Source organism: Haliotis rufescens, unplaced genomic scaffold (genome assembly GCF_023055435.1).
Source record: "Haliotis rufescens isolate VD_foot unplaced genomic scaffold, xgHalRufe1.0.p SCAF_3, whole genome shotgun sequence".
In the NCBI taxonomy this organism is placed as follows: domain Eukaryota; kingdom Metazoa; phylum Mollusca; class Gastropoda; order Lepetellida; family Haliotidae; genus Haliotis; species Haliotis rufescens.
Genome location: NW_025964001.1, coordinates 8,300,650 through 8,322,095, shown reverse-complemented (window position 1 = coordinate 8,322,095; position 21,446 = coordinate 8,300,650). Strand labels below are relative to the sequence as shown.

The 21,446-nt window shown below is 39.7% G+C and overlaps 2 protein-coding genes across 5 annotated transcripts in view; both read left to right on the top strand.

Moving 5' to 3' along the window:
• The window catches only part of LOC124140953 (trichohyalin-like), a 104,084-nt gene that overhangs the window by 11,471 nt on the left and 71,167 nt on the right, over window positions 1-21,446 (top strand). For all 4 annotated transcript variants that reach the window (XM_048403658.1, XM_048403655.1, XM_048403656.1 and 1 more), the window contains exons 2-4: window positions 3,132-3,308; window positions 4,325-4,409; window positions 6,213-6,412. In XM_048403658.1, coding sequence (XP_048259615.1) covers window positions 3,135-3,308; window positions 4,325-4,409; window positions 6,213-6,412 — 459 coding nt within the window. In that variant the 5' untranslated portion in view covers window positions 3,132-3,134. The remainder of the gene's footprint in view (window positions 1-3,131; window positions 3,309-4,324; window positions 4,410-6,212; window positions 6,413-21,446) is intronic.
• On the top strand, window positions 12,120-15,033 carry LOC124140954 (galactosylceramide sulfotransferase-like). The gene has a single exon (XM_046508800.2). It carries the CDS (start codon window positions 13,590-13,592, stop codon window positions 14,928-14,930), a length of 1,341 nt encoding a protein of 446 aa, XP_046364756.2. The 5' UTR covers window positions 12,120-13,589; the 3' UTR covers window positions 14,931-15,033.

Here is a 21,446-nt window from a genome sequence, read left to right as displayed (position 1 = left end):
GTCTTCAGCAACCCCATGCTTGCTGTGAAAGGCAACTATGCATGTCGTATGAGGCAACTAAAGGGATCGGGTGGTCAGGCTCGCTGACTTGGTTGATGCATGTCATCGAATTCCAATTGCGTGGATGGATGTTCATGAGGTCAATCACTGGATTGTCTGGTCCAGACTCAGTTATTTACAGACCGCCGTCATATAGCTGGAATATTGCTGAGTGGGGCAACAAATAAACAAACAAACTTAAATTATAGACTCCCTTATGGGTGTTGGTCCAATCCAGTCCCACAACAAACAAACAAAAACAAATGTTATCTGTGCAAATATGCTGTTACCATCTTCAAGGTCACCGGGTACCTCACATCTGCACGTACTGTTATGTACCATTGAACATGCCACTAGAATACGTTAGCCTAGACAGGACACACACATATCCATCATACATGTCACGGACCATTCGCTACCCCCTTCTTCACAATGATACCGGCCAGTGGGTGGACCTCATACATAGTCCTACAGGGATTAATTGTAAGGTCACAACTCAACCTATCCTTGCTTACCAGAATTGTTCTTGTTTGCTGATTAGATTTTATAGTTCATTGGCAGGGTTTGATTTCATGCCACATTCTTGGCCAGGGGACGATACTCGCATTAGTTTCATGAATTAGATTACCTACACTGATAACAATACTTTGTTGTTAGTATATACTTATGATGCTCAGATGAGGTTATTCCATGAAAAAGTTGGGGAACGGGTGGCCCGGTCGTCTAAGGCATCGCAATTCACTGTGCAGAGTTATGTCCCTTGGGCACTCAAAATACCTATGATTGTGGGTTCAAATCCCGGTTCACCCTGATTATGTTTCTAGGTGTTTCAGCACCATACCAATGCTCGTGGGTTTCACCAAAGTGGTACATGTCTAAACCTGCATCACTTCGGGCTTTCCTCCCACATTAAGCTCACACGCAGTGATATAACTGGAACACTGTTAAAAGCGGTGTTAAACACAACTCACTCACTTATTCACTCCCATGAGAAAGTTGCTCCGAGAGGCCTCCAGTTGTGTTCAGTTTTGAAAGAAATGTTTATCTTGAGGGAAGTATAGCAACATTATTTTTGTCAGGTTGGAGAAGCTATTGAAACCCATTTTCCTTGTTCACCGAGTACAAGCTATTATGACTGCGTTACGGGTTACGCGATGTACTGAATTTTTTTGGGGGGTTATCATCAAATAATAAGGAAAATTTGGATTTTAAAATGTGAGAGGTTTCCTCTGATATTGTTAGACCAGGCACAGATATGCGTTTGTTTTCAAGTGTTCCACAAGGAACCCATAAGGATGTTTATGTATACCCTTTGGAATCTAAGTGTGCCCACAAAGAATACTTTCCATCCATATTTGAAAAAGAGCTAGATAATAAGCACTTGCAATTTTGATGCAAGTGTGTTCATATTTTCCTTTACCATGTATTTGTCCAGTTGACTTGTGCGAAAGTACATTAACACAGGCCTCATATCATTAACTTGATAACAAACAAATTTGATTTCTGTGTGTGCCCTTCAGGAACCAGGAGCTTATTTAAACAGGGCTTATACAATGTCATCCATGCCACTGACATTGTCATACAAGAAGCTTCAACACTGTAGACAGATGTCTTTGGTATAACCAGCATCCTGTCATATGTTAAAGGAAAAGCATGAGCTGTGATTACATTGAGGGCGAGGATTATGGATGAGCAACACAGACTTGTAATTCACACCGATGGGCCACGTGCATGTAAAGTGTGTCATGTTATTATTGTTCCAGTGTGCTAAACATGCTAAATAATCTCAATCCTCCAGTGAATAAAGGGGAAAGCATGTAAATGACCATAGTAACTTCAATAAAAATGAGGCTCGCTGACTTGGTTGATAAATGTCATTGATCCCAATTACGTGGATCGATGCTCATGATGTCGATCACTGGATTGTCTGGTCCAGACTCGATTAATTTACAGACCACCGTCATATAGCTGGAATATTGCTTAGTGCGGCGTTAAACAACAAACCAACAACCAATAAAAATGAAAAAAAATCCTTTTGTTGCATGTTGGTGTTACTGTGGGGTAGAGTTACAATAAAGGGTAACGTTCAGGTGGGGGATTGTGGTGTTACAAACTTCATTCTTTGGAGTCTGTTGTAGCTGATTTAATGATCAGTGTAAGACATGACATACACCATACTGTACACAAACCACCATGATCAAGTAGTGGGACAGGCAAACTGATTAAAATATTACTGCTTAAAGTGTGAGTACTATGTATGTTTCAGCTGGGAGAGCCTGTCACTGTTACATTTGTTAAGTGTAAGAGTATATGTGGTTCAAGTCTTGGTGAGTGAGTTTGTCCGTGTTGTGTTTGTTCAGCATATGAGTATATTTGTTGTATGTAATGGTGGAGCCCGTCTCTGTTGAGTTTGTTCTGTGTATGAGTATATGTGTTATTGGACATGATGGCGGAGCATGTCAGTGCTGCGATTATTTGGTGTATGAGTATATGTGTTATTGGACATGATGGCGGAGCATGTCAGTGCTGCGTTTATTTGGTGTATGAGTATATGTGTTATTGGACATGATGGGGGAGCATGTCAGTGTTGCGTTTATTTGGTGTATGAGTATATGTGTTATTGGACATGATGGCAGAGCATGTCAGTGTTGCGTTTATTTGGTGTATGAGTATATGTGTTATTGGACATGATGGCGGAGCATGTCAGTGTTGCGTTTATTTGGTGTATGAGTATATGTGTTATAGGACATGATGGCGGAGCATGTCAGTGTTGCGTTTATTTGGTGTATGAGTATATGTGTTATTGGACTTGATGGCAGTGCCTGGCAGAGTTGCGTTTGTTCTAGCCAAGGACCCGGGATTCGATTCCCGGGATGGGTACAAAGTGTGAAACCCATTTCTTGTGTACCCTGCCGTGATATTGCTGGAATATTGCTAAAAGCGTTGTGAAACCAAACTCACTCACTGACTGTGTGGGCATATGTCATTATGTGTTATTGGACATGATGGTGATCCTGTCATTGTTGCATTTGTTCTGTATATGTTGTAGGATATGATGGCATGTATTTAGTGTGTGGGTATATGTGTTGCAGGACATGATGGCGGAGTCGGAGGAATACAGCTCCCAGCTGCGGGAGGTGTTTGACATGTTTGACAAGACGGGGGAGGGCGCCCTGGGACGGGAGGCCCTGCTGGATCTATGCAAGGGTCTGCAGCTGGAGGAGTACTCGGACCTACTCCTGGACAAAGTGCTCAGCGACAAGAAAAAGGTGAGCTGGATAACACATGTTCGTCTACTTTCACCTGTCTGACCAATGTAGGACAGCCAATATGGGCCATGGACAAATGCCATTCAATAATAGGGGTGGTGGGGTAGCCTAGTGGTTAAAGCGTTCAATCATCACACCGAAAGGTCTGGGTTCGATTCCCCACACATGGGTACAAAGTGTGAAGCCCATTTCTGATATTGCTGAAATATTGCTAAAAGCGGTGTAAAACCATACTCGCTTGCTCGCTCACTCACTCACTCACTCACTCACTCACTCACCCACCCACCCACCCACCCACCCACCAACTCACTCACTCACTCACTCACTCACTCACTCACTCACTCACTCACTCACTCACTCCTTTTCCTAGTGAGACCTCATCCAGGGTATGAGATTTTTCTTTTTCGGAGTAAGACATGATGAGTTGAGACGCAAATAAGGTTTGGACTTTCAAATTTTGCAAATGTCCAATTTCTAAAATTGAATACAACAATTGTAATGTTTTCATTTTGGATGACAGGAATCGAACCTGCAACCTCCTGTTAAGCAGTCAAGCACTCTAACCATTAGACCACAGAACTGGTTTATGATTGGTTGTTCATTATATATTTTATGAGCATTTCTATAAATTTGGTAATACACTTTTATACGTAATATTGACAAATATTAATAAATGTTGTTTCGATGGTTCTTAAATTGAATAAAACAGCTGATCGCTATTTCCAGCTTATTTTACGAGAAACCCACACATGTAGTCTTATTCTCTGCGTATGAAACATTGTCCGCCATACAGTACCCAAATACCGTTAAATTTGTAAATAACCATATCTAGTGATGTTTTATAAAAAAAATCATGTTTTTATTGACCAAATTTTAAAACGGCAAAACAAGCACACAACTTGGTCAGTGAGCAGAAACTTCTTTTAAAGGTACTAATAAAATATTAATGCTTGTCCTGAAAACTGAAAACTTGTTGAAGATATTGTTAGCAAAAATCAATCTGAATTTCATGACAGGTGCAGTTTGATGACTTCAAGGAAGCTTTTGTTGGCATCCTACAGGATGTAGCACCCCTGAACTTAGATGACGACAAGAAAACGGGTGAGACACCTTCTTTGACTAATGCTGCAACTTCATGTATGCCTGATAATTATTTGAGCTATTAAGTGTTTACTCACAATTTATCATTCACATGGGGAGGCACGGGTGGCCCAGTCATCTAAGGTGCTGCAATTCATTGTGCAGAGTTGCATCCCTTGGGCACACCAGAAACCTAAAGTTGTGTGTTTGAATCCCGGTTCGCCCCGATTATGTTTCTAGGTTTGTCTGAGACCTGCACAACTTCGGGCTTTCCTCCCACATTAAGCTGACACGCCGTGATATGACTGGAATACTGTTAACTCAAACACAACTCACTCACTCATTCACATGGGGTATTGATTGCTTTCTTTTGGGATTTCATTATGCTTTTTCCCCTAAGGTTGCAGTCTGTTGGGTATTTTTACAGCACCGAGAGACATTTAAAGAATATATTTCTGCTTAAAATACTGTTTCAGGTGATTTCTAATTTCTATCTGTTTGTTTGCTACCCTAAATGTGTAACATGTTGCATAAACTGACAACAGCGATATACTTCTAATTAACAATAGCTGAGACATTGCACCTCTAAAAAATATGTGAAAGGACATGTATGTTGATACATTGGGTAATTACGCACAGTATTGTATAATACTATTACATTTTTACATTTTTCACTTGTACAAGCAACTCCAAATTAAGTTGGTAATTGTGATTTAATTTTAGTGTCTTATGCAAATATGAAGCATATCTGGAGCTCAGATAATTGGTTGTATCTTTGAAGTTGAGAAAAGCACTACAGGAATATATTTGTCTTGTGTCATGTCGCCGAAGACCCGGGTTCGATTCCCGACATGGGTACAATGTGTGAAGCCCATTTCTGGTGTCTCATGGCCGTGATATTGCTGGAATATTGCTAAAATCAGCGTAAAATCAGCGTAAAATCAAACTCGCTCACTTGTGTCATGTGACTGAAATGGTTATATTACATAGTTGATGAGTGTTGGACAACAAAGGCGCCAGGAGGAGTTTACATTAGTGTTACTTTAGCCACATCATCAATGTTGCATTAGTGTAAGATACAAGATCAAAGTGTTCGCAAAAAGCTCCTGCCCCTTTCCCGTAGATCTTGTGTCATGCCTGTAGTTTCAAATTTGTAAAGGTCCTTATTGCCTGCAGTAAATTTATGTGTCAACATACGTATACTGTATTTGACGTAATAAGCACCCAGGGCGCTCTCAAAATTAGAAATAGGGAGCTCGTATTAGAATATTATTTTGGTGAGAAAAAAAGAGTTGAAAGATCGTAAATTTCGTGGTTTATGCTGACAGCCTGAAATGATACAAAAGAGAAGTCTGTGCTTATTAAACACAACAGATATATTTTCCAGATTTTAATTGCCCATAATAAAGGGTGCATTTAACACACGGAAGTGTATTATACACGAATAAGTAAGTCTTGTGTACATTAATCAATCGGAAGGGGTGCTAATTGGGATTGTTGACGAGCCAATATATTAGCAAATATCGCCGTGGGTGTTTGTTAGAGTGGGGCGCTTACTACGTCGAATACGGTATGTCACAATCAGCTGGCCTGAAGAGTTTTACAATGGCCTGCAGCTTTTAAATTCTGTTGGTCCTGATGGCAGCCTGGCATTTTTATTTCAAACACTGAATGATCATAATTGATTTTGTCTTTTGAAAATTCATTTATCTGCGAGTCTTAGTGCACATGAATGTATGATGATTGTGCTGGTATTAAAAACATGGAATCCTTCCATGGTGGCACATCTGTGAAACATCCTGAACCTCAGGTACTTTGTTTCAGACGTCCATGTGACACCAAAGTATGTACTGGGTGGCAAGACGTACGGACGTCGCTCCAAGCCGGATGTCTTGAACGATGGTCAGTTGGATCAGCGAGCCATTGAGGATGAGGAACTGCTAGACATAGAAACTGCTGCAAACACTGGCCATCTTGGCTTCAAACAAGGAGGGCGGATTATCTCCCCTAGATCAGAGAACGAGGTAAGACAGTAACCTAGATATTTAGTTTGTAGGTAAGATCAGTTGAGCTTCTGTGATGTCGGTCATTCAACCCATTGCCACATATGGTCAATATTAAGTAGGTCAAAGGTCACATTATGCAGATAAAATTGTTATTGGTTTAGGTTAAAAAAATAAAAGAATTAGTTCTCAGGCAATGACTTTTGAAAATATAGTGCGGGCAGGTAGTGTTTTGTGTGTTTGTTTTTGTTTGTTCAAACTATAGTTTGTAACCAAATAAACAGTTGTGTACCATCAACCTGGAAAAAGGCCTCCCTACATAAACAAGCATACAAACTCCTATTGCCGCCTTGACCATAACACAAGATGTGCAGTAAAGCAATGCACATGTAAAGGGAAGTAACTACATGCTATATACTGGATCGCATAAATATTAGGATTTTTTTTTTTTTTTTTAAATGGAAATAAAAACAAAATGTGCAGCAGACTTAATAATGATGCGGCTGGTGCCTGAGAACCAAGACTATTTCTTGTTTCATGGTCATACAAGTAAGTCGATATGAAGGGAGCTAACAGGTCGTATGTTGACGAACCATACCACCATGGGAGCACAAGTGTGATGTCTTTGCTGCTAACAATTGTATGCAGTTATGCATGTGATACCCAGCAAGATGGGGATCAGGTGACCACAATGTGTGAGCCTACTCTAAAAATCACAAACACTATAGGTAAACTGTTAATAATTTTACTTTAACAACCAAATCAGCATTTTATCAACCAAAATGTTATAGTGTCTTCGACGTTTGAACTATGTGTGTTCACTTCTGTTTCAACTCTGAAGACAGATTTAACTCCTTGTTTTTGTTTTAAGAAGTGCCCTCTTTGCCATTTTTTTAAGAGCCCGGAGTGCTTATTACAGCGAATATAGAAGCTGGAACATTGCTGACTGTGGCATTAAAGTTAATTCGTCCACTCACTCATCATGTGGAGGGCTGTAACATAAGAGGACATTGCACATTATACTACTCAAAAGAAGTTAAAGAACAACTGATTATTTCATAAGACTAAAGTTAATGTTGGCGATAAATGGAATCGGTAGACACGAGTCTGAAACCATCGACAAACTCAAACTCCTGCCAAGTTAAACCTGCTCATTCATTAATAGTAAGTTTGATTGGGAAGTTGAAATACTTTTATGTACTTTGTTTCGAACACAAACAATTGGGGATCTTTGTCAATTTATCTCCCCTTCACTAATCCGCGAGGTCTGTTGCCCCGGAGGGTCCAACCTTTTAAGACATGCATGTGCATGTGGTACGAGCGATACGAGCGATACGAGCGATACAAGCAATATGAGCGGTACATGTTAACTTTTTGAGCAATTGAGTTTTAACTCTACCGTTTCTATTGTAATTGGGTTATTTAATTTTTCATTGGGTAACCAATGTTGTTTTACACATCTAATCGTCACTCTTTTGGGGTTTTCCCAAAATTAGTTAACATATTAAGATTTTAAAAAAATGTTTAAGATGTATATAACTGTTGTAAATATATAGGCTTGACTCGGAAAGTATATAAGCTTGTAATTGTGTTTCGGAAATTAGCTCCTTTGTACACATGCTGAACAAGCTTCATTGGGTATTTACATGGGGTATTTACATGGGGTATTTACATGGGGTATCAGGGATGACCATGACTGCTTATATTGTAATAGTAAACCACTTGATGTTTTTCCCCCATCTGATCACCGCGAGCACGTAACACCGGAAATATGAGCTGAATACATAGTGTTTATTCAATAACACTATGTATCAAGGCTCGCTAAATACAATGTTTATTCGTAAGACAGGATAACGTCTATGTTTCTGTATCCAAATGGATGCAGAAGATGCCCTTGTATTTTGCAACAAGAAAATTATGTTCAGTTTCTTCAAGAGTCTTAGTGACATGGGGGCGGTCGGGTAGCCAAGTGGTTAAAGGGTTGGCTCGTCACGCCGAAGACCCGGGTTCGATTCCCGGCATGGGTACAATGTGTGAAGTCCATTTCTGGTGTCCCCCGCCGTGATATTGCTGGAATATTGCTAAAAGCGGCGTAAAACCATACTCACTCACTCACTCACTTACTGACATGTGCATATTTTCTGAATGCAGTTTAACAATTGCACGTTTTACTTGGTTTTCTGAAAACTGTCTAATTTATCAACCCTACATTGTTTTGATATGTTCCCCACCTCCTTCGACTGATTGCAAGAGTCCCGTCGACAGACAACATTTTTCAGCTTGTTAGGAGACATGCCAAGAGCTTTAGAAGCTTTTTTTCAAGTTTTTATTAATGGCATAAAATGGTTTTTCCTCTTTCTGCTTCACATCAAAAGAAATCATACACCTTAAAAATCAGCTGTTTCACACCAGCTGAGTGGTGCATCTTGTCAGTCAACAACGACGTATATTATGTAGCACGTGCAGTACGTGATGCGCTGTTCCTCCTACCGTTGTGCCTATCTCCGTTCAAGATGTCAGCTTGTACACATAGCAACATGATAATTTCTAAAACAACTTTTTCCAGCAATGAGAATGAAAAAAACTGAGCAGATATTGTTTGGTACTGGGTATTCATTGCTGTCTTTATTGACATTTTATAGACTATTCCTGATTTTGTGTTATTTTGCAATTCATCGTTCTCATTTGTAATTAAAATTATATTTGCTATCTAATAAATAGACTTTATACTGCAGGTGTTTTGAAATACTATTGAATGAAAATCAGGATATAAAGCAATAGCAGGATATTGCATGGGTTGTAAGGGAAATAGCTTTTCAACATACGCTACGAAAACAAGAAGATACAACTATCATTTACATCTATTTATGTATCATACACATCTTGTGCTGTACTTTACTATTATTTTTAAGAGACCCGTGAAGATCCGAGGTAGAATAGGTCTTCAGCAACCCATGCTTGCCATAAAAGGCGACTATGCTTGTTTGTCGTAAAAGGCGACTAACGGGATCAGGTGGTCAGGCTCGCTGACTTGGTTGATGCATGTCATCGATCCCATATTGTGTGGATCGATGTTCATGATGTAAATCACTGGATTGTCTGGTCCAGACTCGATTATTTACAGACCGCCGTCATATAGCTGGAATATTGCTGGGTGTGGCGTTAAACAACAAACAAACAAAAAACTATTTTTAAGAACATGAGTATCAGAAATGTGTAAGAAATGGATCAATTAATTAACACCTGTGATGACTCAAGGCACTAAATGATGGGACACACTTTATAACTTTAATACGGGCAGATTAATATGGGTAAATCTCTTATTTCAATGTATGATGACTGGTTTGTATATTTCAAATGAAATGAGATGTAAGAGAAAATGTTGATTATGATAGTAGCATTTGAAAAACAGTTGTTTTATGCTGAGTGTTATTTCTTCTTCAATTATTAGTGAAGACATGGATACCAAAAGACGTTAAAAGATGGTACTTGTTGTTACCCTGTCTGGCGCTCGGCATTAAGGGGCTAAAACAAGGACTGGTCAGCTCGGAGTCAGTATACTGTGTCTGAGTGGGGTATCCATGTTAACCTGCGACATGGTATCTCAGTGTGCTAGCACTATAAATCAGCATCAGTCCAGACTAGTACAAGCAGCCACACACATACACGTGCATGCACGTCGCTATATAAGTGCAATAATCTTGGACGCAACGTTAAACCCCATTTCACTTCACCTCACCCAGTGAAGACATGGATGTATTAGGATAGTTGATCTGTGGTGTAGATCTGTCAAAGAAGTCCAGGTGCAGCAAATGTAGGCATTTCTCCAGTTTGGAAGTCCATGGTAGTATGAAAACTATTAGTTAGGATTGTCATGGGTAAAAACACAACGACTGATAAATATAATGAGTTGGCATTATTTCATCGATGTGAAATCTTACCACAGACTGACAGAATACGGGGGATGACTGTACCTCTCTGTTTTCTGAAGTAGAAAAGGGCAGTATACCGTTTTTCATGGTGTTTTCCCCACTATCTTCAATCGTGTCAATTGTGTTTTAGTTGAAGACTGAACAAATGTTGATATTCTCAAATAATAGTTACTACAAAATAAGTGTTTGTTCAAAATATTCAGTAGTAAATGACCATTTTTGATTGTGGGTGGAGCAAGGTTACATATTAGCTTGGATCTGTCTCTATATGCCACTAGTTGTAGCGACCCGTGAAGATCCAAGGTAGAATAGGTCTTCAGCAACCCATGCTTGCTGGACTATGCTTGTTGTAAGGCGACTAATGGGTGGTCAGGCTCGCTGACTTGGTTGATGTATGTCACTGTATCCCACTTGCGTAGATCGATGCCCATGGTGTCAACCACTGGATTGTCTGGTCCAGACCCAATATATGACTGTAGTCATATAGCTGGAATATTGCCGAGTGTGGCATTAAACAACAAACAAACAAACACTTGTTGTTGCAGTGCACATTGATTCCGGAACCAGACCGTAACCGTCGCTTATATCATTTCAAAAGGAGAGTTATTGCCCTTTGGGACAGAAAGATCGCACATTAAGTTTGGGTCCAACATTTTGTAATGAATAAGATTAAAAGCCTTATCAGAATATAAAAAAATGCCCATAGAAAAGTGATTGATATTAACAGTGAGAAATTTACATGAAAGGCTCATCTCCCAAAGGCTTTTCGTCTGAAACGTGCTAATATAATTTGTATCCCAATTGTGTGGATGGATGCTCATGATGCCAATCACTGGATTGTCTGGTCCAGACTCGATTATTTACAGACCACTGTCATATAGCTGGAATATTGATGAGTGTGGTGTTAAACAAATAAATAAACACAAAGCATTTGAAGCGCTTTAACTTTCGTAACTCCCATACTTCCATAAACTTAAGGCAGTCATAATGGGGCTCTGGTGCAGATAGACCAGGGTCAGAATTGGTGTGTATCTGGGATTTGAACCTGGGCCAAAGGATCCTGGCTTTGCTTAGAAATAAAACTCTACAAAATGTAACACAGCCATTTCTGACTCAAATTGGGGCAGTGGGGTTGCCTAGTGGTTTAAGTGTTCGCTTGTCACACAGAGGACCTAGGTTCGATTCCCTACATGGGCACAATGTGTGAAGCCCATTTCTGGTGTCCCCAGCTGTGATATTGCTGGAATATTGCTAAAATCGGCGTAAAGCCATACACCACTCACTCTTCCTCAAATTCACCTGCATGTTTTCAAGATCTATACATTTCAGGGTTTAATGTATGTTTATGAGAAAAATTATAACATTCTGTTGTCACCTATAGATACAAAAGTGTTGCTATGATGAATAGACCAGTTGTCACCTATAGATACAAAAGTGTTGCTATGATGAATAGACTAGTTGTCACCTATAGATACAAAAGTGTTGCTATGATGAATAGACTATTAAAAACTCAAAAACTATGTTTTTTCAATAACAAATTTCCTTCTTAAAACATTGTAGTTTTCATAGAACACAAGATTATGACTTTTTTGGGTCAAATATTCAACCAAAGAGAATTAATATCATACAAAGTTTCACCTATATTCAGTGCATGACCTGAGTATGATGATGTGCACTGGTGTGTGTGTTTGCTGTACCCACAACATAAGCATGATAAGGAGAGAACCACCTTTGTTTGTCTTCCTTTCAGTGGGTGGCAGTCAGTCACAGCTTATCCCAAGGACAAAGCTATAAATAGAACACAAAGAGATTCAGCTTGCCCAAGCTGTATTCTAGGCTTGCTATGTGTCTTCCTAATGTTCAACCACAAAGTCATACATGAGCTCAGGATTGAAAAAATATCAGAAATAGATTTGGAAATTTACAAGATTTGTTAGTCTGAAACTTAACGGCTTGTTAGATATACTGTTTGTTTTCCACTTGGGATATTTGTGCACATAACTTGTGGAGTGTCTAGTATAGCCTGGTGGTGTGCAATTACCTGTTCACTAGCTCTGAAGGGTGCTGTAAATTAAACATTAACCAATGCCTGATAAGATAATCAGGTACGCGCATGAAACACCTATCTAGAGGTACGTGGCTACACGGAAATTAAAGCAGTAAAACCCTGCTTGCTGGGGAACTAACTAGTCATGTGAGACGGCACCACCCTTGTTGTATATGACTCATTGCATGGTCAATTTCAGATCAATAAATTTTGATCCACACAGTGACATCTGTTGCCATGGCTGCTACAGGTAATCAAAGTCCTGCATGACAGTGGTTCTAGACATTGCTGTCTCGGCAGCTGTGTGACGGTGTGGTGTTGTGTCAGTGTCCAGGTGGTCAACGGCAGTGCCTGTAGCGGTGTTCAGCGGAGGTGTGTATCACAGTCCCTTATCACAAGTGCGGCGTATATCACAGTCCCTTCATTCTTTGACACTCTATGGTGTAAAGACACAAGTGATAATCAGTCAGACTTTGGATCAGGGATCTTGTTGGAGATCAAGGGTTAATGTTGTGTGTGCTGTTTTCCTGTTCGAAACATTGACTTACTTCCTCATCGAGTGGCGGGACTACAGTAGTAGTACAAGAAAGATGCGAGGGAACAGGTGGCTAAAGAAAGGCTGTGACTGATGTTTGTGAAGCTTAGAAATACACATCGTGTGATATTACTGGGTAATATGTCAAATGATGAAACTAGTTTTAAATGAAGCTGTCATGATAACTGGAATAACAAAACTTAGTATTGATGTGAGATCCTGATCGCCTAGGCTTCTCTGCAACACCTGTTTCTATTGTGAAGTCTGTTGTCAAAACTACAAGAAGTTTGCTGTCTGCTTTTGAATGAAGATAAATGTGAATATTAACCCTACAGCTGGTTGTGACGTATCAGATTACTAAACAATGAAAACATCTATATGAATTAGAGTTAGTCAAGAAACAGTCCAGAAACTGACCAGAAAGTGACAAACACTTGAATACCCTACCTGATTGTTTACCTAGCTTTGACAGACCAGGGATCTCTACCTTTTTGAAAAAAGAGAAGTTTGAGATATTTATCCATTGCCTTACTTTCCTAGGCTGGTGGTTATTATCATATAAGGTGAAAACTCTGAATAGCTGCATTATACCACACCTATGTGATAAGGCAGACCTATGCTGTGTACACAGGATTAATTGAAGTTATATTCTACTTGATAACACCCCAGTTTGTGATCAGCAAGATGAGGTTGTGGCGTATGTTGTGCAGATCCCGTCTGTTTTTTGTGAGCTGCATCGCTGTGACTTTATACTTGACACTTACATTTTGGACAATGAATTTGAAAACTGAAGAGAAGGTAGTTCTCCCCATTGAAGACTACAAAATCAGCATCAATGGAGGACGTGGTGAACATGGGGAGGGTGATGCTGAAGCTGCTGCACAAATTAGGAAAGAAAATGATGGTGGAGCTGCTGTGGACAGTTACCAAGATTTACATTTGGATTCAATAACTTGCAAAGAAAAGCAAAACTTTGTGTTCATCAAGTGCATGAAATGTGCTACGGAAACCATGGCAACCATTATTCGTCGGTTTGGTTACACCCGAAATCTTTCTTTTTTGACGCCAGTGAAGGATAAGTTGTATCTTGGCTGGCCGTATTTGATGACAAGGTTTGACTATCGCCCATCTAGTCGTGGTTATAACATCGTCATGGAACATTCAATCTACAATAAAACTATTATGCAGAAAATTATGCCGAAAGATACTCTGTATATCTCCATCATACGAGAACCATTTAGTCAAGTCAAGTCAACGATAAACTATTTCAAGGTGCTACAAATATTAAACATTACAAGTGGGAATGGGTTAAGTGAGTATTTACATAATTTAGAAAAGTATGAACCTATTTATCAAAGTCCTGAAAAACATCAGCCTCGATTTTGTATCCCTGATGGTTTCTCAATGACCAAGAACCTGATGTCTCATTGTCACGGGATGCCGCTGGGTTTCCCTGCTGGACGGCCAGACATTTCTGGTGATCCTTCAGCAGTTGACCGGTACATACAGGACCTTGGGAAGGAGTTCTACTTCATGATGCTTGTCGAATATTTTCATGAATCTCTTGTACTCCTGAAACGTAAAATGTGCTGGACATTTCATGATATTCTGTACAAATCTGTCAATGATGGTAATTACACTTACAAGGAAACACAACCTGACCCAGAGTTGGTGGCCATATACAAGAAGTGGAGTCCCGCCGACTACAAACTTTACGATCATTTTAACAAAACATTCTGGGAAACGGTTGCCAAGCAGGGTGGTGATTTCTTTGAGGAAGTAGCTGCGTTTGCCCAGGTGCAAAAAAGAGTTAGTCATTTCTGTGACTATGAAGATCAGGCTGACTTGAAGATTGAGACCAGTAAGTGGAGTCCGGGGTTCAGCATGGTCAGACTTGACTGCAAGATGTTGTGGCCGGACCTACTCCGACGGATCCAAGCACGTCACAATAAGGATGAGAAGGTGCTACTACAGAGGGAGCGGATGGCAGGAAGTGTTCACCATAAGCCTCAAGCATTGTGCTAGCCTTGTCTTAGCATTGTGCTTGTCTTGAGTAAACCTTGTGTTAGCATTGTGCTAGCCTTGTGTTAGCATTGTGTTGGCATTGTGCTTGTCTTGAGTGAACCTTGTGTTAGCATTGTGCTAGCCTTGTGTTAGCATTGTGTTGGCATTGTGCTTGTCTTGAGTGAACCTTGTGTTAGCATTGTGCTAGTCTTGAGTAAACCTTGTGTTAGCATTGTGCTAGTCTTGTGTTATTCTGCAAGTCTTACGTAATATCTTGTGTTAAATTTGTCTTTGTGTTAGGCTTGTTTTAGGTTATATACACTGAACAATAAACGTTTGGGATCATGAATATTTTTGGTAATATTTTTATGAAATTGTGTGCTCAGTGTTCGCTACAAAGAGTTCATGATCCCAACTTTTTTGTTCAGTATATACAATTGAAATCTTGTTTATTTGAATAGGGCTTATATCTAAGGTGCCACACTTGAGTGAGTTGCATCCCTCAAGCATGTCAGAAATGTCAGATGATGTCACATGATGGTCCCTGCAGTATCTGTGTCTGTGGTTTGATTGTTTTGACCTACAGATAGCTTGATATGTTTTCTTCACGCCGAAGACCCGGGTTTGAATCTCAACATCGGTACAATGTGTGAAGCCCATTTCTAGTGTCCCCTGTCGTGATATTGCTGGAATATTGCTAAAAGCACTGTTAAAAACCAAACTCACTAACTCACTCACACCCGGAAGCCATTTTTAAGTACTCACTCACTCACTCACACCCGGAAGCCACTTTAAACAGGTTACACTGAACATGCAGGAATCCTCTAGCCAATATGGCTGCCAAGTTGAGGAGTCCTTTGAGTTTGATGTTTGATATGCTATGTGAATGTACACAGTGTGCACACGCCGGTTTTCTGTTTATGCCTCAATAAACGCAAATAGATATTGCCCCGATACAGTTGAAGGGACATCAGACTCCTAGCGACGGTGATGGGCAGTTGTGTGACATTTACACTTTGAAGTCAGTGATGTGTTTTTGTCCAATATGTTTTTCTTACAGGATCAATAAAGCCTGTGATAAGAGAAAGTGCAACGATGAAATAAAATACCTTATTTTACTAAGACATTGCAAGTTTGTTATAATTCTTAATTTCAATATTTCCATTTTCAGTTACCAGGAGTTGGCATAGTAGGAGTTGTGATTATTGAGGAGATAAACCTGTGTTGTTCAGTGTGTTTATTGTATAATGAGAACACTAAATTTAGATCGCGTAATAGTGTGAGACCGAACATGTTAGTCTTCCTGAAGTCTTTGTACTATATCACACAAAATCACATCAGATAGAGCATTTTGACACAATGAATGTAGTGTCCCATGTCAGCAGAATTAAAACAACCATGGAATATTTTTTACAATACTGTTGATGTTGATTGTCTTGTCAACAGTCCACCTCCTGTAGTGGATAGTGTCTGCCCAGAGAGAACACGGTCGGCGGTCAGAAGATCCCCTTGTCGCATCATACCTAAAGGTATTAACAGATGGTACTTGTTGTTACCTTGCCTGGCTCCTGGCATTCTGGGTTAAAAACAAGGACTCCCTGGCTCAAGTCATATAATGTGTCTGAGTGGGTCAAAATATGTGTGACTGCAGCTAGGAGTCTCAGTACAAGCAACCATGCATGCATGTCACTATACAAGTGAGATAATCTTTAAATGAACATTGAACCTTGTTTCTCCTGACCCTCCTTGTCAGCGGATATCACACAGCCACATAATACTTGTACAAGATTATCGATCTCCCTTGTCAGCAGAATTCACACAGGTTCATAATACTTGTACAAGATTATCGATCTCCCTTGTCAGCAGAATTTACACAGCCACATAATACTTGTACAGGATTATTGATCTCCCTTGTCAGAAGAATTCACACAGCCACATAATACTTGTACAAGATTATCGATCTCCCTTGTCATCAGTATTCACACAGCCACATAATACTTGTACAAGATTATTGATTTCCCTTGTCAGCAGATATCTCACAGCCACATATTTTCTTGAGTATAGTGAGCACTTTTTTCCAAAAAACTACAGCTGTGTAGAAGGGGGTGCCCATTAGACACTGCCATAATGAGTTATGTCTCCCCCAGAATGGAGGGAGACATATTGTTTTTGGCACGGTTCCCGTCGGCGTCGGCATCGGCGTCGGTGTTGGCGTCGGCGTCGGCGTCGGCGTCGGCGTCGGCGTCGGCGTTCCCACCGTTTCCGGACCATAACTCAGAAACCGTTTAATATTTTTTTGCGAAACTTTGTATACACGTTAACCCAGCACTGAAGTGGTGCCTTTTGCTATTTAGAGATTTTTGACATTTTTATTTTTTCTCGTTTCCATGGAGATAAGTTGAACATAGGCTCTGAATGGGGGTAAGCTTTGTTTCCTGACCATAACTCAGAAACCGTTTAATATTTTTTCGCGAAACTTTGTATACACATTAACCCAGCACTGAAGTGGTGCCTTTTGCTATTACAGTTTCCATGACATCACATATGTCATTGTGTAGAAGACCTGCAGAGTCAGATACACGGGCAATTACATCACAGAGACTTTCCTTTGTGCCATATAACATTGCTACATCATTTCTGATATGTTGGGGATATTAATATATTTGTGTCCAAACTCTATTAGTACTTTAAGTGGATTTTCTACAAATACTTCAGTAACAAGAAAACTGTGCTACTTAGATAACTACACTGTCAGGTGGGTAAATGATTGAGGGATTAGTGGTGTTGATTAGATGCTGAAGTGGTGCCCATTAGTTGTTTGAAATTTCTAGGAGTTCTATTTTTGTCTCTGTTATTTAGTAATGGAGGGTGGGAATGAAGAGATGGGGTTTAACGTGAAGTAAACGAATGAATTGGGGTTAGGAGAGTGGGGGGAGACATATGTTTTTACGAGTAAAAACACTTTCTAGTTTTGATGTGTTTTTCTCCCAACGCAAAGACATCACCATGAGCATGTAACACCAGAAATACCATGTCAACAAATCCATACTGGAGTATCCTCACAATGTAATCTTCCAATTACACTGTCTGGTTATAAAAAGTGTTCATTGTGTATCTGGACTTATGTTTGTAACTTATTTCATTAATTTTATTCAAAATTCCTTTTAATATTGTTTTAATTAATTTCGGCGAAACCGTGTGTGAAGTGATTGGAAGATCACACAACTCACCGTTATTAACAGCAACCACGGTCAGGTTACCGCTATTGATTCTTTGAAGTGTACTTTAGTTGACAGAAAATGGATACATATATCATAAATGCCATACTTTGACTTCTATGTCAATATGTAGTTCTCGCAATCACGTACGTGGGAGCCTCGACAGTGACTGGTCAAATTGTTCCATGTAAAAAAAAATAACCGACAATAGTGATCAGCTGCACCGGAGTGCTACGCTTAGGGTTATTATTATTTTAAATATATTTAGTAAAAGCTGCAACTAAAATAACATGATATTGGAATATATTATTCGTGATAAAAACATAGTTTCAGATACAATTTTTCCTGATCCTTGCAAAATCCTTTAAAGTTATATCATTGTGTAAATTTTAACCAAATCACTGGTAGAATCCAAGAAAACATGTGTACAGTAATTTCCTATTTCCGGCTTAGTTTATGAGAAAATACACAAGGTAATCTACATCCCTGAATGTAAAACAAAGCCCAGCAGAACAAAAAATACAATTTAAACGGTATATCAACATACTGACCAAATTTCTTATCACCCGTTTGTTTAACGGAGTTTGCTGACGGGGTACGGTGTAATTTTTTTCTGTGCATAATATTCAAAACAATTTTTTTTTCCAAAATACTGAATCATACTTGGGTGCGCACTGTACTCAAGAAAATATAATGATATACATGCGTGGTCTTGATTCCAGATTTAAAGCACTGAAAATTGTCTGGTGTATGTAGTGTGAGCAGAGCTGTCCATGCAGATGGGGCTGTGGAACTGAAGCATCTTGCTCCATATGATTCATGATGGCAGCTCAATTAAGTGTTGGTTTGTTGATCTGAGGGATCTTGTTGTTGCATACCTCTTGGGCAGATCGCAGAGGTGTTCTGGAGCCATCTTGTTCACTCACTCATATGTCAGCTCACCCAGTGCAGAGATGTTAGTATCAGAGAGATATGTTCTCTTCTGATTGTTTCAATGAGGAGTGAGATCCGGGGCAGAATAGGTCTTCAGCAACCCATGCTTGCCTTAAAAACTGACTATGCTTGTCGTAAAAGGCGACTAACGGGATTTGGTGGTCAGGCTAGCTGACTTGGTTGATGAGCATCATCGTATCTCAATTTCATGCGACGTTAAACAACAAACAAACATGCAAACAGTGATCAGCCTAGCGGCTGAATTTTGAAGCCTTTGGAGATTTCTTAAGTCTGTTTGAGATGTTCCTGCGAAAAAAACTGTTGCAGTAATCAAGATGAGAGATAATCAAGGATCGTGCTGGTGTAGCAGACCAGTGAAGATCCGGGGTAGAATAGGCCTTCAGCAACTCATGCTTGCCGTAAAAGGCGACTAACGTGATCGGGTGGTCAGACTCGCTGACTTGGTTGATGCATGTCATCGTATCCCACTTGGATCGATGCTCATGATGTCAATCACTGGATTGTCTGGTCCAGACTCGATTATTTACAGACCGCTGTCATATCATGATGTCAATCACTGGATTGTCTGGTCCAGACTCGATTATTTACAGACCACTGTCATATAGCTGGAATATTACTGAGTGCGGCGTTAAACATAAAACAAAAACTAAGCTAGTGCAGCAGCTGTATCTGAGTTATCAGCGGACAAATTTTCTGATGTTTCATGGATAGTAATGATATTTTGAACTCAAGTCATTGATATGCACTGATATGCTGTGCCATTCTCAGTTTGGAGTCGAAGTATACACCCAAGTTCAAGACAGGATTAGAAAATGGCATCTCAGCCTGATCTATGGGCAGACTTTTGGTCATAAAATACTAAGTTGAAATAAAGGACAAAAGTATGCAATCATAGTCAAATGTTACAAATGAAAGTCAAAATACAAAACAAACATGCTGGTTAAAATATACAAAGGTGAAATATAGGTTGAAAGTACGCAATATAATAGTCAAATGTTACGAAAAGACGTCATATGAAAAGAACGTCAGTGCGCACTGACAACCCATACACAGCGGAACAAGCCGATTAAACTTGAAATGTTTAACAAATTGCAGCGCCATCTGGTGTTCTTATTGTCAATGTCCTTTAGCTGTTTAGCTGTTTAGTGACCTTTCGTGCGGACTGACGTTCTTTTGTAAACATTGTTCTTTCTTTTCATATGATGTCTTTTCGGAACACTTAACTATGATATTTTTTACCGTTATTTCAAGTTTGTATTTTTTGTATTTTGACCTTTATTAGTAACATTTAATACTTTATTCATAACATTTGACTATTATTGCGTTCTTTTGTCCTTTACGTCAATTTTGTATTTTTTTACCGAAAGGCAGCCCATACTGATCCTCAGTGAGATGTTAAGAGTAGTGTTATGCGGTTATATCAAGCCAGTGATGGTGATTCTTTAGAAAATAATTTCAAATCATCAGTCATCATTGTAGATCCACCTAAGACGTCAACAATAGAGAAGTCATCTGTGATTATATGACCAAGTGGTTGGGAGTAGTATGATGAGTCTCGGCAGATACTAGTTTTGGAATTTGCATCTTGAGCTGCTGAGTCCATTTTCTGCAACAAGTTCCTTTTATTTAACAACTTGCGTGAAATTGTATTTGTACAGGAAAATAAACTGTTGGTTGTTCCTGAAATTTGAAATATTGTGGGACCTTTGTGGAAACTGATTTTTGTTGGAGAATGTTTCTTTCGTTGTTTGCAAGTTTCAAGTTGAAGAACATGCAGCCTTTGGCAAATTTGGTGGAGTTTGTTTCAGGTTTGGCCAATCATCTCCCTGCAATACTGAGGGCTCTTTACTCTTTGTAGACCCATCCACCAGCACAACATGCTGGAGGTCTTACTTTGTGCTGTCTCCATGGTTTCGGAAGGAGAGGCAACAAGTTTTCCAAATGAAGTATCAGCTGGCATTCATCCTTTCTTGTGATCCTGGCTGCATTGGCATATTTGGATGATGGAAACATACTCAGTAGATTGATGTTGGCATTTCGTTGTTTGGTTGTTTTGTCATTACCTTCATATGGCATTGCTGTACACTATAAGGTTGACATCTTCCCGAGGCAAGAGAGTTAACTGACATTGAAAGTCCAGTTTCCACCCTTGCCGAACTAGGCTGGAATTCCTGGGCTCGATCGTAGCACCACCAGTGGCTATTACGAGTTATGTCCTTTCTATGACTCTCCTATTGACCAATAGGATTCAACCACTCGTATCACTTGCATTTGCTTCAAACAAAACGGTGGCGCCCAGTCAAGATGATCTGATCGATAATCAAGACCTATATTGCGATAAAACAATGCAGAATTAGTTGTTCCT